General features: G+C 37.0%; 1 protein-coding gene across 3 annotated transcripts in view; it reads left to right on the top strand.

The window, feature by feature from the left end:
- Positions 1 to 16,963, top strand: part of CD4H9orf85 (chromosome D4 C9orf85 homolog) — a 108,371-nt gene that overhangs the window by 64,010 nt on the left and 27,398 nt on the right. Inside the window, exon 4 of one of the 3 annotated variants that reach the window (XM_053205278.1) lies at positions 504 to 4,686. The exons of 1 other annotated variant lie outside the window; for it this stretch is intronic. In XM_053205278.1, coding sequence (XP_053061253.1) covers positions 504 to 651 — 148 coding nt within the window. In that variant the 3' untranslated portion in view covers positions 652 to 4,686. Of the gene's footprint in view, positions 1 to 503; positions 4,687 to 16,963 lie in introns of those variants that run through there. One more of the 3 variants, XM_015083979.3, reaches the window with a different exon arrangement.

Below are 16,963 nucleotides of genomic sequence, written 5' to 3'. Positions count from 1 at the left end.
TTCCGTGTCTGGGATTTACTCTTTTAGTAATTGATAAGTGGATTTTCTTTCAAGGAAACATTCAGTAGCTCTAAGAGTCTTAAGGTGCAGTCTATCACACCAGTTTAGATTCTTTCCTTCTACCTAACAGGAAAAAAGTCTTAATTATTCATTAAAATTTTCTATCATTACAGTAAAAATAAAACTTTATATTTTTAGGAAATGGAAATATTTATCCATAAGGCTTACATTCATCACTCATCACAGAAGAATTCATTCATTATATAACTGCTTTTCTTTAGTGGACATCATATATTAATTTCTTTGAGGCTATTTTGTTGACAACAATATTATAATTGGTTGGATCTTGACTGATATTAGTCTTCAAGGATTTTTTACTCTATACCTATTTTTTTAGGCTCCTCCTAATCAGGAAATGTAGTATAAAGTTCTTGTCATTCTATAGTTAAATAATGAAAGCCTGAGAAATAAATAGAAATTTTAATTTTTTTTTTCAATTTTAGGTTTAATAAAGAACCAGAAAAGACAGAAAATCCTGAAAGTAATCTACGTTCCAACCCTAGAAGTTGCAGAAGAAATGAAGAAGAAAGTGATGATGATTTAGATTTTGATATTGATTTAGATGGCACAGAAGACAATCAAGGGGATTAATATATTCAAAGTCAGTTTGAAAACATGAAATTCCGAACAACTTTTGACTTTTGAGGGTTTTACACAAAAATACTGTGAAATCCTAATGAGAAAAATAGCAAAAACCTATATAGAAAACAGGCAAAATTCACACATGGACTATATAACTTATATGCATAATACTTGGATAATTATGAAACTTTCATTTAGTGTTTTCTTACAATACATTTTTTAAAAAAGTTTTTTAATGTTTATTTTTGAGACAGGGAGAGACAGAGCACAAATTGGGGAGGGCAAAGAGAGAGGGACACACAGAATCTGAAGCAGACTCCAGGCTCTGAGCTGTCAGAATAGAGCCCGACACGGGGCTCGAACTCACAAACTATGAGATCATGACCTGAGCTGAAATCAGACACTTCACCAACTGACTCAGCCACCCAGGTGCCCCTCTTATAATACACTTTTAAGTAGCATATGCCAGAGTACCTGCCAAAGTGAATATTAGGTTATCATATTGCAGTTCAAGGGAATTATTTAGAAGAATGTGCTACCTAATATCAAACTAAACAAGATTCAGAATTGTTACTTGTGTAAGAACTATCTCATGGAAAAATCAGATGATATAACTATAGTGCAAGCTTCAAAAATTGGTCCTCAGCACCTTTTGATAGATTGATCCCAAGTAAATGGCCCATGTAACAAAGTCCCTTTACTTAAAGTTTGCTTATAAAAGACTTGTTATTTATTTTTTGTAATAAGGTTTAATAAGTGTATTTAAGCAGTTTTTCTTGAAAGTATTTTTACATACTGGATCACATTTTTTAACCTTTCTTCTTTTGTGAAATATACATACGGAAAAAATACATAAAATACGTATGTGTAATTTAATAAATAATTATAAGAAAAGTCATACATCTGTCATCCAGATGAAGAAACTACTTCTAAACAATATAAATTAGTTTTGTCTGATTTTTAGTCTTTTTTTTATCTTTTTATTTTGAAAAATCTCAAACCCAAGGAAAACAGCAAACTAGTACAATGAAACCTTGTGTATTCTTCCCGTAGATTCACAATTGATCGGTTACATTTTCATTATATCTCATTAGGTATTAGATAAATATTTTATTTCCGGAACCATTTGAAAATAAGTGGCAGACATTGGATTTGAACTTTATATGAACAGACTTATACATGCATGTTATTTTGTATCTCTTTATAATGAAATAAAGAACATGGATGTGAAATTGATCCATATTGTTGTAAGAGCTTTAATTTGTTCATTTTGCAATACTGTGTTTTATTCCATCGTCTTAACATACTACAATTTATTTATCCTCTCTAATGCTGAGGGACATTTGAGTTATTTTAAAATTTTCCTAGTACAAATAATACTGCTGTGACCATTGTTACATGTGTTTCTTGGTATAAATTTCCATTAGATGTATATTTAGTAGCGGTACAGGCCATCCAGCTATGTACGTCTTCAGGATTACTGTATAATGCCAAGCTATCTTTCCAGAAGAATTGTTATCTCCTTTCCCCACAGCAATCTATTAGAGTTCCAGTGCTCTGTATCCTTTTTAACTAACACTTGATCTTTACATTTCTGTCAGTTTGATAAGTGTGTAATATGTCTTTGTCTTATTAATTTTATAATTTATATGTATATGTATGCATGTATATGTTACACACACACCCCACATCTTTTTGTCCATTCATCTATGGATGAACATTTAGGTTGCTTCCACATCTTGGCTATTGTCAATAATACTGCAATAAACATAGGGGAGCATATATCTTTTCAAATTAGTGTTTTGAGTAAATACCCAGTAGTGGAATTACTGGATCATATGGTGTTTCTATTTTTTTAGTTTTTGAGGAAACTTCATACGGTTGCATAGTGGTTGCACCAACTGATGTTCCCATGAACAGTACACAAGAGTTCCCTTTTCTCCACATCCTCACCTTGCTGTTTGTCTTTTTGAGGATAGTCCTTCTGACAGGGTATGAGATGATGTCTCATTGTGGCTTTGATTTGCATCAAAGTCATGGTGCATGGTTAATGATGTCGAGCATCTTTTCATGCGTCTCTTGGCCATCTGTGTGTCTTCTTTGGAAAAATGTCTACTCAAACCCTCTTCCCATTTTTAATGGATTTTTTTGTTTAAAAATATAAAATCTTATTAAAACGTTTTGGAAAATGGAGACATAAATGGAGGAAGAGAAAAAATAAGTGGAAAGAGATACCATATTCATGCTGGAGAAAGAGATACCGTATTCATGGTGAGGAAGTCTCAGTATTCTAAGGTTACAATTTTGCAGAAAGTTTCCCATAATTTTGTGGGGCTTACCTTTTTGCATACAAAATTATTTTCTGGCTGAGGTAACTTTTGTGGTTAAAGAGCCAACTAAATTAATTATTAGACCTAGCATAAATTCTTTCCCATCTGAATAAGTTATAAATCCTCAGATTACCTTCTTAGGAGAGAAATTTAACAAAGAGCATCACCTAGTGACATATCCTAATATCTGCATTTCTGTCTTTAGTGGTAAGAAAGGTTTTGCCTTGTTTTTTTTAAGCAAACATAAATTTAATTGTTACATTTAGTTCATTTATATTGTTTAGGAAGTATTTTGTACAATCTAAAAATTTCTTTTCATTGGAACTCAGCATGGGTCTAAATCCTGCTGTATCATTTACTAAGCTGTATGTCATGGTACAAACCAGTTAATCTTTCTGTGCCTTGGTTTTCATGAGGTTGATAGAAGGATTAAATGCATTAATATGTGAAATGCCTAGAACCTATAAGAACACTATGCAATTGATGCTATTATTGCTACTGTTTGATTATATGTATAAATAAATTGGTAATGGATTAGTAATTATTAATGGAGAAAGCAATTTAGTTGTTTGCCTACATTCTGCAAGTTGCATATATATAAATATAATGTAATATATATAAAAATTCCATGTGTGTGTGTGTGTGTGTATACATATATATATAGACAGAGAGAGAGAGAGAGAGAGAGAATGCAGAATGTATATATATGGAATCCTGTTAGTTGCAAATCCATGTTACCTGGCTTCAGGGTCTGTTTTTTAACTACTGAGCTACTGTACCAGTCTTAATCACATTTCAAAAGCAGTTCCAAAGGTAAATAGAGAAAACTGTATTAGATGGAGGACATGGCATGAACTTACTTGGTGACTAAAAAGACTTAGAATAATGACAATATAATAATGGCATTCATTCGTTCAACAAATAATTGTTGAGCACCTATGTGTGCAGGGCCCTGTTCAAGATACGTGGGGTACAACAATGAACAAAACAAAGATCCTTATCATTTCAGAGACGACTTTTTAGTGGGTAGAGACAGACAATTAGCAATAAACGTAGGAAGTAAATTATATTAGAAGGTGAAAAGTGCTGTGGGAAAAAATAAGGAATGCTTGGGTGATTGGGACTCTAAGAGCTTGGATAGCCTAGGGATGGGTGTACAAGTGAGTGGGAAGTGGGCTATGATTTTTAAGTGAGGTGCCCAGAGTGACACATTAGGGAAGAATGTCCCAGGCAGAGGAGACAGCCACAATCTGGCAAGATTTTGCCAGATTTGTTCAAGGGACAGCAAGGAAGGAAAGAAAGGATTAAGTTGGAGAGTCATAAGCCATCAGGGAGGTAATGGATGGCCCGATCATGTGAAACCTGCTTTTGAGAGGTTTCTTTTTTATCTTTTGTTTTCAGCCATTTGACTATGAAATTTGGTTTGTGCCTTAAGGTTTTCTTAGTTCTTCAAATCTGTTGGTCATTGTCCTTAAATTTGGAAAAAAATCAGTTTGTAGGTTTTCCTTTCTAAATTTTTCTTAATTATTTTTTTTTAAGTAAGCTCTACACCCAATGTGGGGCTTGAACTCAAGACCCCAAGATTAAGAGTCACATACTCTACTGACTGAGCCAGCTGAGTGCCCCCAGTTTGTATGTTTTCTGTTAGCCTTTCTTGTCATTCATTAATTCTCTTCTAAATAAATAGGATTAAGGTGTTGAGTGTGCTTTTAAACCCAGCTAGTAAATTGTTAATTTCAAGATACTGGATTTTGTAGTTCTAAAATGTCCATTCAATTCTTTTTTTACTGATTGTAACTGTTGAAGTGTTCCATGTTACCTATCTTGCATATCTTTCCCTCTTTTTTTCTTTGACATATTCATCACAGTTATTTAGAAACCCTTTTTTACTTTCATTTCTTTTATCTTGATTATTGGACACTTTCTCCTGCTTTGCACATCTAGTAATTTTTATTGTATGCTAGAAATTGTGGATGGTATGTTATAGAGGCTTCCTCTAAAAAACAAATTACTGGTCACATCAACCTAGTCCTATCAGAACTTGGGTGTAGGCTTTACTGGGGTGGTCTGTTTCCGTTCGCACTTATTTCTAGAATTCCTTATTCCTATCTTCTTATTCCTCAAGTATGGCCTTTATTTTTGGAAATGTATTTCCTGCGATCTTAATGTGGGTAAGCTCAGACTCCAGCACTGTGTGACCTCTGTCATCTCTGCCTGGCTCTAAGCCTCTCAGCAGCTGTTCTCTGCTAGGACTCGCAGAAGGAGAACCAAGAAAGGGTATCCTCCTGGAAGGCAAGAGGCATGTGGATTAAGTGTGGAATGTATCCTGGTACCGTTCAAAACTAAACCCTCTCCATGATAAGCTCATCAAATGTTCATCATGGCTGTGTGTAGCGCTAACAATCACTGTCCACATTTTACAGATGAGAAATCGAGGCAAAGTAATTTGGCACACAACCAAAAAGCATCAGGCCTAGGTTTTGAACCTATACAATCATCTGATCCCAGAAACCCTTCTGGATATTAGGGTTAGTATGCATACGGATAGTATGTGAGTTGCTCACTGGATAATTCCACTGTTTTCCATACTATTACTATTCCAGGGCTGTGCTGACAGTCCTCTGCTATGCTTTCGTATTCCATTATTTCAGACAATCCTGAGCTTTTTTTCTAGAGAACCATTGGGCCCCAGGCATCACTGGAGAGTGCTCATTGCTGATGCCCTTGAGTTCAAATCACTTTTTTATACTACTCCTTTCTGTGACATTTCCACATCTGAGTCATAATACCTGTAATCTTTCTAAGTAGGTGATGTCACTTTATTGTGAGACCTACTTGCGTTATGGAAAGAATATAGGTGTTTGCAAGCAATTCTGAATATATCCGGTAGGTTGTATTGGGATTATCTTGCATTAGAATTATCCAGTAGGTTGCAGTGATTATCTTTTAGTACAGTAATAATTATGAGGAGAAGAAAAAGTTTTTATATGTACTTGGTACATGTGTACGTATTTTATCATGTAAGATAAACAACAGTGTTCTGAGTTAGGTGTTCTCAGCTTCTCAGGTGGCAAAACTAAGTTCAGAGGTTAACTTGCCACAGTCAAAAAGATAATAAGTAATAAACTTAAGATTCAAACCAAGTCTATATGGCTCCAAAGCCTGTATTATTTCAACCACATTTATCCAAAATTACCCATACTCCATGTCCCTAAACTTTTTTTTTTCCTTAAGTGAAGTTTGTAACATCACTAACTTGAACACACCTCTGTCCCTTACTATCTCCCTCTTTCTAGTCTTTTCCTTCCCCTGTAACATTAGTTGTATACTGAATGATCACCCTGTTCAAAAGCTACATTATTTTTTAATACAAAGGTGTAGATATCTTCTATATAGCTGTGGCTTAGAATTTTGTCACTCACGCTGTTCAGATTTGCATGGAATAGTGATGCTGGAAGACCATCTTTCATGGTTTTTATTGGCAACCCTTTTGGAGTCAGGGATGTGTATTGGGATTACATACTCCGCTCTCTACTAATGAGTCCTACACTTTTGTTAGTAATTATACAGATGGAAATGATTATGCTACCCCAAACCTCTTACATAAGACTTTTTAAGGAATTAAAGCACCAAGCTTTCAAGAGAGGTCACTACAGGGGCCCTGGGTGGCTTAGTTGGTTAAGCTTTGGCTCAGGTCATGATCTCACAGTTCGTGGGTTCGAGCCGAGCATCTGTGCTCACAGCTCAGAGCCTGGAGCCTGCTTCAGATTCTGTGTCTCCCTCTCTCTCTGCCCATTCCTGGCTCATGCTCTGTCTCTCTCTGTCTCAAAAATAAATAAACATTGAAAAAAAAAGATGTCACTACATAATAATTATACATGAGGTTGTACCTTTTATGTCTATATAGTCTTAAAAGTTAAAAATTTTTATACTCTTAAAATTGGTTTCTTCCAAAGGCAAAATGTGCATTATCATAAAATGTATAGTTAGTACTTGTACTAATATGGAGGATTTTAAGATATATATTCAATGTAAAAATATAAATAGTACCTAGGTGTTCAGAGTTGATTAAGTGATACAATATTTCATCAAAATTTGGTTTAGAAGTTTCTGTAACCTCTAGAAATATTAATATGAAGTATATTAATTAAATTTTATTATTAAATATTTAAATTCTTAAATACTACTTAGATTTTTTCAGTATGTTTTTTGAAGACTTTTTTTAAGTAATCTCTATACCCAACATGGGGCTTGAACTTACATCCCCAAGATCAAGAGTCACATGCTCCTACCGACTGAGCCAGCCAGGCACCCCAAGTTTTTTCATTATTTTAAAGGGAATCAAATGTCTTTGAACTCAAAATTAACATTAAGTTGTAATTAACATTTTAAAAGGTAGACGTTGTCCATTGATGAACCTCACAGATATGATGAGCAGAAGAGTCCAAACACAATGAGATTATATATTCTGTAATTCTATTTATACCTAAGTTCAAAAATAGTCAAATATAATTCTATTTATACATAAGTTCCCAAATAGAAATGTAAAATTCAACACTTATTGTATGTAAACATTACCTGAATTTGAATACAATTATAACACTAAATTAAAAGCACTTAATAGTATAATGTTGTCAAAACCATGTCTTGAAGTAAAGCAACATAAATCTTAACTTCAGGGGAGTAGGAAGCAGAGTGACTTGGAGGCAGAAGGATGTTTGAATCCCAACCTCGCCTGTTACTAGTTGTATGACCCTGGACCAACTGCCTTACTTTTGTGACACTACCTTATGTGTACGTTACCTATTTGTAAAATAAGGATAGTGACTTCTACAGTATAAAATTTCCAGAAGTGTTAAATATAGTATCCATGAAGCTCCTGGGTAGAGTAGGTGCTCATTCATGATGTTTATAAATATTATAAATTTTGGTTTTGAGATTTTCTTTTAAATTATCCTAAGAGGCTGTGTTGGGGTGAGAAGTAGGTAAGCTGGAAATTCTTGGATTAGGAAAAAGAAAAAAAAAAAAAGCTTGATTCAGAATTCTATTGCACTGAAAGAGAAGAAGCAACCCCCGCCCCCCCCCCCCCCCCATGAAAGCATTTGTACAAGAAGCGTCAGAACTGCTATTGGCAGTTTTTAATGCTTGCAAGGGGTAGACCCTTCAGTGACAACATACACAAACATGTGCAATGACAGGCTTTAGCAATAATATTTCTGACAGTAACAAGTTTACAAACGGCCTTTCATTTCTTTGTTAAAACTGAGTAGGGGACGCTGGGTGGCTCAGTTGATTAAGCACCTGCCTCTTGACTTCGGCTCTGGTCATGATGTCATGGTTCGTGAGTTGGAGCCCCCCTATACGGCTCTGCACTGACAGCACTGTACCTGCTCGGGATTCTCTCTCCCTCTCTGCCCTCCCCGGCATATGCTAAGTCTCTCTCACTGTCTCTCTCTCTCTCTCAAAATAAATAAACATAAAACAAAATAAATAAAACCCAGTAATGGCATAATGCTAACTATAATATCACACACACAGAAACTTTCTGAGAAACTTCGATAATCAAATGATCAAAAATTTTATATTTTAAAATTACATAATGAATTAAAAGTAGAAAGTTAGGGGCACCTGGGTGGCTCAGTTGGTTGAGCATCTGACTGTTGATTTTGGCTCAAGTCACGATGTCACAGTCTGGGGGATTGATTGAGCCCCCAGTCGGGCTCTGTGCTGACAGCACAGAGTTTGCTTGGGATTCTCTCTCTCCCTCTCTCTCTGCCCCTCCCCAGCTGTGCTCTCTCTCTCTCTCTCTCTCTCTCTCTCAATGATAAATTAAAAAAAGAAAAAGAATGTTAATTGGAAAGGCATATTCCATTACACTGAAGTTTTATTTAAATTATAAATTTGCATGTTTAAATTACAAATAAATTTTGTGTAATTATGACCTTATTTATTCTACTTTTGTTAAAATGTTTATTTTATTTATCATGACCTGAGCCAAAGTCAAGAGTCGGACGCTCAACCAACTGAGCCACCCAGGTGACCTTGTTATTTTTATTTTTATCTACTTTTTATTTTAATCTAGTCCCAGATTTATTTGTGGAAAATATTTTCTTTAATCTCTAAGAGAGTTTTTTTCTTTTAACACGATAAAGAAAAATCATGGTAACATGGGGAACAACGACCTAAATGACCAATATAGGAAATGAATTGGCCCTGAGGAAATTGCCAGGACCAGGTGAGGTTAGGAAGATGTTCTCCTATGGGACGAAACTGATGTCTCTCAGCAGCGGACATTACAACGTGTCCGCAAACTCAGGAAACAGACGATAAGCTGACTTTTAAACCCTGTTATTTACACTTTCAAATAGTATACTCAGTATGTTTTCTGGGGAAGTACTCTAAAGCAATAGATCCAATTGTTATTCTGGGGGGAAAAAAACATAATTAATACAACTACAGAGTGTCCAGAACATCTGGTAACACAGGAAGAAGAGTGTATTTATTATGCGTCACCCCAAAGCATACTGAACATAGTATTTGGAAGTGCAACTGAACAGTTAGTTACACACTGTTTAAAAATAAGTTTCTCCTATGTTTCTCGCCTTTGCAACACTCGTGACTGCCAGCTGAACAAGGCAGGTGCAGCGTGAGTGGCCTGCCAGTGGACAGTGACAAAAACAAGACTTACTGAAACAAACAAGTGTTTCTTATAAATAATTTGGAAACGATTTTGGAATCCATTTCTTGGCATTGAAAACAGTACATTCCAGATCCTGTTAAGTGATTGATTTAAACATGGGAAGTCCTCAGTCGGTGGTTCCAGAAATACCGAATGATGCTGTGCTACGGTCAGTAAAGTTGAGAGGATATCCTCCAGCAAATGAAAATCCCAGAGGAGAGAAGCTGCGTGGGGGCATGCTGTCTCTGCATGGTCACGGTCATGAATACGGGGTTAGCACTGTAGAACTGTGGTGACATATCGGTTGCAACGAAACAGACCCTGGGGGCTAGACTGGAGACAAAACAGGAATCCCAAAGCAGCTCTGTTATTTGTTTGGACAAAGCATCCGACCAGTCAACTTTTCTGTATTTTTCCATTCATATGACTTCCTCTCTTTCTGGGACCCACTTGTCAAGTGCATTTTGCCCACACATGGGACAAGCCTACGGTCCAGAAGTCAATCCTGTTCTTCCCAGCTGTAAACTGACTGCAGAGGGGACCACACACGCCATGGAATTGAACTTAAAGTAGTATTTTTGCTTTTTTTGTTCAGTGCTGCATCGGGTGGCAAAAAAATTTTGAGGGAGTTTCAACTATGGGGTCGCTGACTCCGCCATTATGCACGAAGCCCATGAATTCCACATGTACACTCAGCATTGTTAGTAGACTGAATAATAATATGTCTTGCATATCTGTCTCCTGTTTTTATATGCAGTAGACGTGATTAGTTAATGCAAATTCAAATTATTACTGAGTTCACAGTATTCTTGAAACTATGTATTTCCTCGATTTATACTAAAGGTTCAATTAGAATACATAAGGCTGTCACTGTTTTTCATTTTATTTATTTATTAAAAAAATTTTTTTTTAACATTTATTTTTGAGACAGAGAGAGACAGAGCATGAATGGGGGAGGGTCAGAGAGAGAGGGAGACACAGAATCCAAAACAGGCTCCAGGCTCTGAGCTGTCAGCACAGAGCCTGATGCGGGGCTCAAACTCATGGACAGCGAGATCATGACCTGAGCTGAAGTCTGACGCTTAACTGACTGAGCCACCCAGGCGCCCCTGTTTTTCATTTTAAAAAGGGATTCTCGGCCTGGGAATGGTTGGGAACCACTAATAAAACTATCAGCCTCATTGTGCTGTAAATCCTGTAACACTCTATGAAAGCTTCTTCCATAGCATAGTGATAATTTCGTCTATGTAATTTTTAAATGTTTTTTTTTTTTGAGGTATAATTTACATACCATAAAATTCACCCATTTTAAGTGTAAAATTCATGATTTGGTAAATTGACAGTGTTGTGCAGTTATCACCACAATCCAGTTTTAGTACATTCCCATCACCTCAAAAAGATCTATCGTGGCCAGTTTTAGTCATTCCCCATTCCCACCCCCAGCTTCAGGCAAGCTAATCTCCTGAGTCTATAAAATTGCCTGTTATGAATCTTCCATATAAATGAAATCATAAAATATGTAGTTGTTAAGTCTGGCTTTTTTTTTTTAAGTTTATTTATTTATTTTGAAAGACAGAAAGCATGAGCGGTGAAGGGACAGAGGGAGAGCAGGAGAAAGAGCCAGAGCAAGAGAGAGAGTCCCGTGCAGGCTCCACACTGTCAGCGCAGAGCCTGACATGGGGCTCAAACTCACGAACCACGAGATCATGACCTAAGCTGAAGTCAGACACTTAACTGACTGAGCCACTCAGGCGCCCCAAGTCTGACTTCTTTCATATAACATAACATTTTTGACATATATATGTGTTGTAACATGTATCAGGAGTTCATCATTTTTTTTCTTTCTCTCTCTCTCTCCTTTTTTTTTTTTTTTTTTTTTTTTTTACTAAATAGTACCCCTCTCTGTGGACATACTAATTTTGTTTACTCATTCAATTTCACTTTATAGCTATTGTGAATAATTCTGTGGTGAACATTTGTGCGTCCTTGTGTGAACCTATGTTTTTATTTTTCTTGGGTATATATACCTAGGAGTGAGCTCTCTTGATCATGTGGTAAATTTATGTTTAACTTTTGAGAAACTACCAAATTGTTTTCCAAAGTAGCCACACCCTTATACCACCTACCATCAATGTTGAGGGTTCCCCACTGAGAAGCTTCCACATTTGTAATTATTAATCCATTTTGATTATTGCCATTCTAATGGGTCTAGAGTCTCAATGTGGTTTTTGTGTGTTCCTAATGACTACTGATATTATTGACTCTGCATCCTTTTATATGCTTGTCTACCAGTTGTATGTCATCTTTGGTGAAATGTTTATTCAACACTTTGCCTATTTTTTTAACTTTTAATTTTTTTTAAAGTAATCTCTAAGCCCAACGTGAGGCTTCAGCTCAATGAACCCAAGGTCAAGGGTTGCATGGGGTGGGTTGGGGGAAAGGGTAGCTTCTGGCTGGCTCATTTGGAAGACCATGTGACTCCATCTTGGGGTTGTGAGTTTAAGCCCTATGTTGGGTGTAGAGATTACTTAAAAATAAAATCTTTTAAAGAAGTTCTTTAAAGACAAACAAACAAATAAACAAACCATGAGAGACTCTTAATGAGAGACACCTGAGTATCTCAGTTAGTTTAGTGTAGGACTCTGCTGGGTGTGGAGCCTGCTTGAGATTCTCTTTGAGAGAGAGAGAGAGAGAGAGAGAGAGAGAGAGAAACTCTTAACAACAGAGAACAAATTGAGGGTTGATGGAATGAGGTACGAGGGTGGGCTAAATGGTTGATGGGTGTTAAGGAGGGCACTTATGATGAACACTGGCTGTTATATATGTGATGAATCATTGAGTTCTACTCCTGAAATCAATACTACACTATATGTTAACTAACTAGAATTTAAAAAAAAAAAAAATTGAGAATGAAACCATTGCATACTCTATCTACTGAGCCAGCCCAGCACCCTTATTTTGCCTAGTTTAAACATTGGGTTGAGGTGCCTGGCTTGCTTAGTCGGTAGAGCATGCAGCTCGTGAGCATGTGACTTGTGATCTCAGGGTCATGAGTTCAAGCCCCACATTGGGTGTGGAGCCTACTTTTAAAAAAATTGTCTTGTTTTCTTATTAGTGAGTTGTAAGATTTCTTTGTATATATTTTATATACAAATCCTTTACTAGCTATAACTTGGAAATATTTTTCTGCCAGTCTGTGACTTGTTTTATATATATATTAAATATTATATATACATATATATTTTTAAAATATATATGTATGAAATAGGGTAAATATATCTCAATTTAAAAATATCCTTCACATTACATAATTAATAGTGTGTAGGCACAATAATCCATCTGGTAGCCATGGAGATTTGGAGTCCTGAAGCCTAACAAACTACTACACCTCCAGCTACATGCTGCATCATTTATGAAAGTTTTGGAGCAACCATTTGTGTGCACAGTTTTGTTGGAGTAAATTTTTAGAATTGGAAGACATGTAGAGAGCATGTAGTCCAGCACGTGGCCTCAGTAGGTAAGACAGGATGAAGTTTTATGTTAGGAATTTCTGTTTTTCTTCTGTGGTGGGTATACTATGTGTATGTCTCAAACGACTGGGGAGGGTGGGGTGCGGCACCCCTGGCAATGTGGGGAGATGGCCTTCATTTATCGTTAAGTTGAAGTGGGATTTCAGTGAGTAAAGGCATTAGCGCACGCGCGTGTCAAGGGGGTGGTTCAACTAGGGTCTTCATGAAGGAAAGAAAAAATAACTGGATCTACCTTCAATAATGAAAACTTGTAGATTCAGCAAACCAAAAAAGTCAAATGTGGATTCTCATATCAGCTCTGATTTTTCTGGACTGGCTGCTTGTTTGCTCCCCATCAGAGAATACTTAATATCTTTGCTTGTTTTTATTCAAAAATGAGTCTGCATCAGTTATTTTTTATAGAAAATACCTTTTTGTATTTTATATGCAAATGCCCTATACCTGCAGTCTCTGGCTGATGCAGTTTCTTTTGTCGCTTCCATTTGGTAGAATGAATTTGTTCCTGCTTGAATCTTTTTTTTTTTAAAGATTTTATTAGTTATTTATTTGTTTTTTTTTTAACGTTTATTTTTGAGAGAGAGAGAGACCGAGAGACAGAACACAAGTTGGGGAAGGGCAGAGGGAGAGGGAGACACAGAATCTGAAGCAGGTTCCAGGCTCTGAGCTGTCAGCATGGAGCCCAGCGCAGAGTTCAAACTCATGAACCGCGAGATCATGACCCGAGCTGAAGTCGGACACTTAACTGACTGAGCCACCTAGGTGCCCCTATTTATTTATTTATTTATTTATTTATTTATTTATTTACTTACTTATTTATTTATTAAACTCTACACCCAATTTGGGGCTCGAACTCACCATCCTGAGAGTCCCATGCTCTACCAACTGACCCAGCCAGGTGCTCTCATTCCTGCTTGAATCTTGAGCTGAAAATATTTTGTCCAGTACCCAAAAGTATAGATGCTATGAACATCACTGTATAATGCTATTAACCCGCCCCCACCCCCACAAGAACATCAACTGAGATTAATGCTTCCTCAATAATATGATATTGGGCAGTGGTCCCCAGACCTGGGTTACATTAGAATCACCTGTGGTGTGTATTTAAAATACTAATCATCTAGCCCCTTGGACAAAGCTCTCCTGATGTATTGTTAACGATCATTGTAGTTCGGGGAGCTAGTAAGGCAGGCCAAAATGGCTTGGCAGACCAGCATCCAGGCTGTGGGTGCATTTGTCATTACAGCGTGTTTAGCACGGCTGGAACGATGGGCTCACCCCTCTGGACAACATGGTACTATGGGCCCTTAGGCACAGAGCTATCTAAACCTCAGGTGTGGGCCGTAAATGTCAGGGAGAAGCCTGCCATATTTGGAAGCATTGTTTTGTAAGGGACAAATGTGGGTGACATTTAAGAGCCATAGGGAAATACAGCAATACAGATTACTCCTGTACTACGAGAGAGATGTGGGAGAAACAAATTATTGGCTGAGAGGTCTCCTGACTCCTGATCGGGTGACTTGTGACCACATGGCTCTTCTGGGTTGCAGCAACTTAACCTCTGAGGGGTGGTGGAAGGAGGGAGGTGCATCCTTTCCTGAGCAAGGATCAGAGTTCAAGCTGACTGTGTTTCCCATCCCTGCTGGCCTTCTCAGTCCTGGTTCTTTAGTGTGTGATCTCCTCACTTCTTTGGAGTGATTAAGTCTTACAAAGAGGTTTATAGAAAAGAGTTACTCCCACCCACCCCTTAAACATCTCCTTATTTTGTGTTTTTGTTGGAGGGAAGTAGTCTGTCTCTTAACGTAGACTCAGATGATGTAACTTTCAGAGATGCCTAATTATACTTCTATCAGATGAGAGGAAAAGTGACAGTGAGGCTCCATTCTAATTATAACTTTGTCACTAACTGGCACTTTGACTCCAGCAAATTACTTCAAATGCCCGCCCTGAAGTTTCTGCTCGTGTAAAATAACAGAGTTGGTCTAGATTATTGGTTCTCATCATGTGGTCCCAGGACCAGTGGCATCAGCACCACCTGGGAACTTGTTAGAGACATAGCACCCACATTTTGGAGCACCACCCACACATACTGAAATATACTCAGGGCGGGGTCCAGCAATCTGTGGTTGGACAAGCCCTCCAGGGAATTATGATGTTTAGCGAAAACTGTTCTAGATTGGTAGTTCTCAGCCCTGGCTACGCATTAAAATCACCTAGGCAGCTTTTATAACCTACCAATCCTGGACTCTCCCCGCCAAAGATTCTGATTTAAATGATTTCTAGTGGGGCCCAGACGTTGTTACGTGTTTCTAATGGACATCTAGATGCTATCCGAGGTCTATTACAACTAAAAGTCACTGTTTCCAAATGTAAATGCGCACATCCAGACCTATAGCCTTCTTAAGCCACTAGGTGTTGCTATGATAGAGAAAGGCACTTTCAAAACTGCCAATGGAAATGCATAAGAGGAGGAAAGTGTATCTCTTAATTTCTGGTAAGAGGTTATTCTGTGATTTGTATCTGAATACAATTTGTTAAATATTTATTTGCAATTTGTGCAGTTTTACTGAGGGGAATTAAATGGCCACCAATGATAAAATGAATAAATAAATTGTGGTATATACATACAATAGAATATTCCAGAGCAGTGAACGTAAATAAACTAGTGATAACACACAACAATACTGCTGAATCTCACAATTCAATGAGGAACAAAAACTAAACTGGACACAATATAGAAATAATGTATGATTCCACTTAAATGAAAAAAAAAAAGCAAGCAAAATTAATTTGTGTTGATAGAGGTCAGAATAGTGGATACCCTTGGAGGTAGGACTAAAAGTGAGCACAAGGGAAACTTCTAGAATTCTGGAAATGTTCTTTTTGATCTGGCGATAGTTAGGTACATAAATACACATAGATGTATACTGAGCTATACTCTTAAGATTGCACTTTCCTGTATGTATGTTATTCCTCAATCGTAAAGGCTTACAAAAATTGAAATGTAATCCTCAAGGGGAAAAATTGGCACACTAGCCCAATATCACTCACTAAGCTATTAATTTATTGTGCCATCTGTGGTCATGAGAGATGAACATAGCACTTTGATTTCATGTTGATATGAAGTTAAAATGTCAATCTTTATGGCCCCAAGTTGAGAAGGTAATGGCGTGATCACTGTATTTAAAGCCCTTCTTTGTTTTGACTCTTGTATGTGTCCAGGGCACACATTCTGCAGGAATACATTTGGGTGATTGATTTTCTTACAGCAAGCCACTGCTCTCTGTTCCTTACTCTTCAAATTCTGTAATAGAATCTAATAAAATTATCTCTTCTTTATTATCTGCAGAAAAAGACCAACGCTTGTCCTATCACTGATAGGAGGTCAAGTGCTTCCTTAACAAATCAAAGTGAGATAAGAAAAATCAATCTGTAGCAGAGAAAAACAAATCCTTGCAAATTGTACTAAGCCATTGACTGTCAAAACAAGGCTTGTTAGAAGGGCATTCAGGGGGAAAAAAATTGAAAATCAGAGTCACTTAGCAGAATGCACAAAAACCTATTGGAAAGGGAGACTTAGCCTAATAGATGGGAAATTACCATCCATGTCTCAGCTATTACTTAAAAGCCACAAGCTGGGTGATCTGATTTCATCTGAAGCCCTGCTAATCAAAAGCAGGGGCTGGACTGGCTGTCGCCTACCTATGAAATAACTCAAGGACAGCTGAAATCTTTGTTCAGCTGGGAATATATTAAATGCTGTCAGAGTTTCATCTGATCCAGTC

This window comes from Acinonyx jubatus, chromosome D4, assembly GCF_027475565.1.
Source record: "Acinonyx jubatus isolate Ajub_Pintada_27869175 chromosome D4, VMU_Ajub_asm_v1.0, whole genome shotgun sequence".
Classification (NCBI taxonomy): domain Eukaryota; kingdom Metazoa; phylum Chordata; class Mammalia; order Carnivora; family Felidae; genus Acinonyx; species Acinonyx jubatus.
This window is presented reverse-complemented; position numbering and strand designations above follow the sequence as displayed.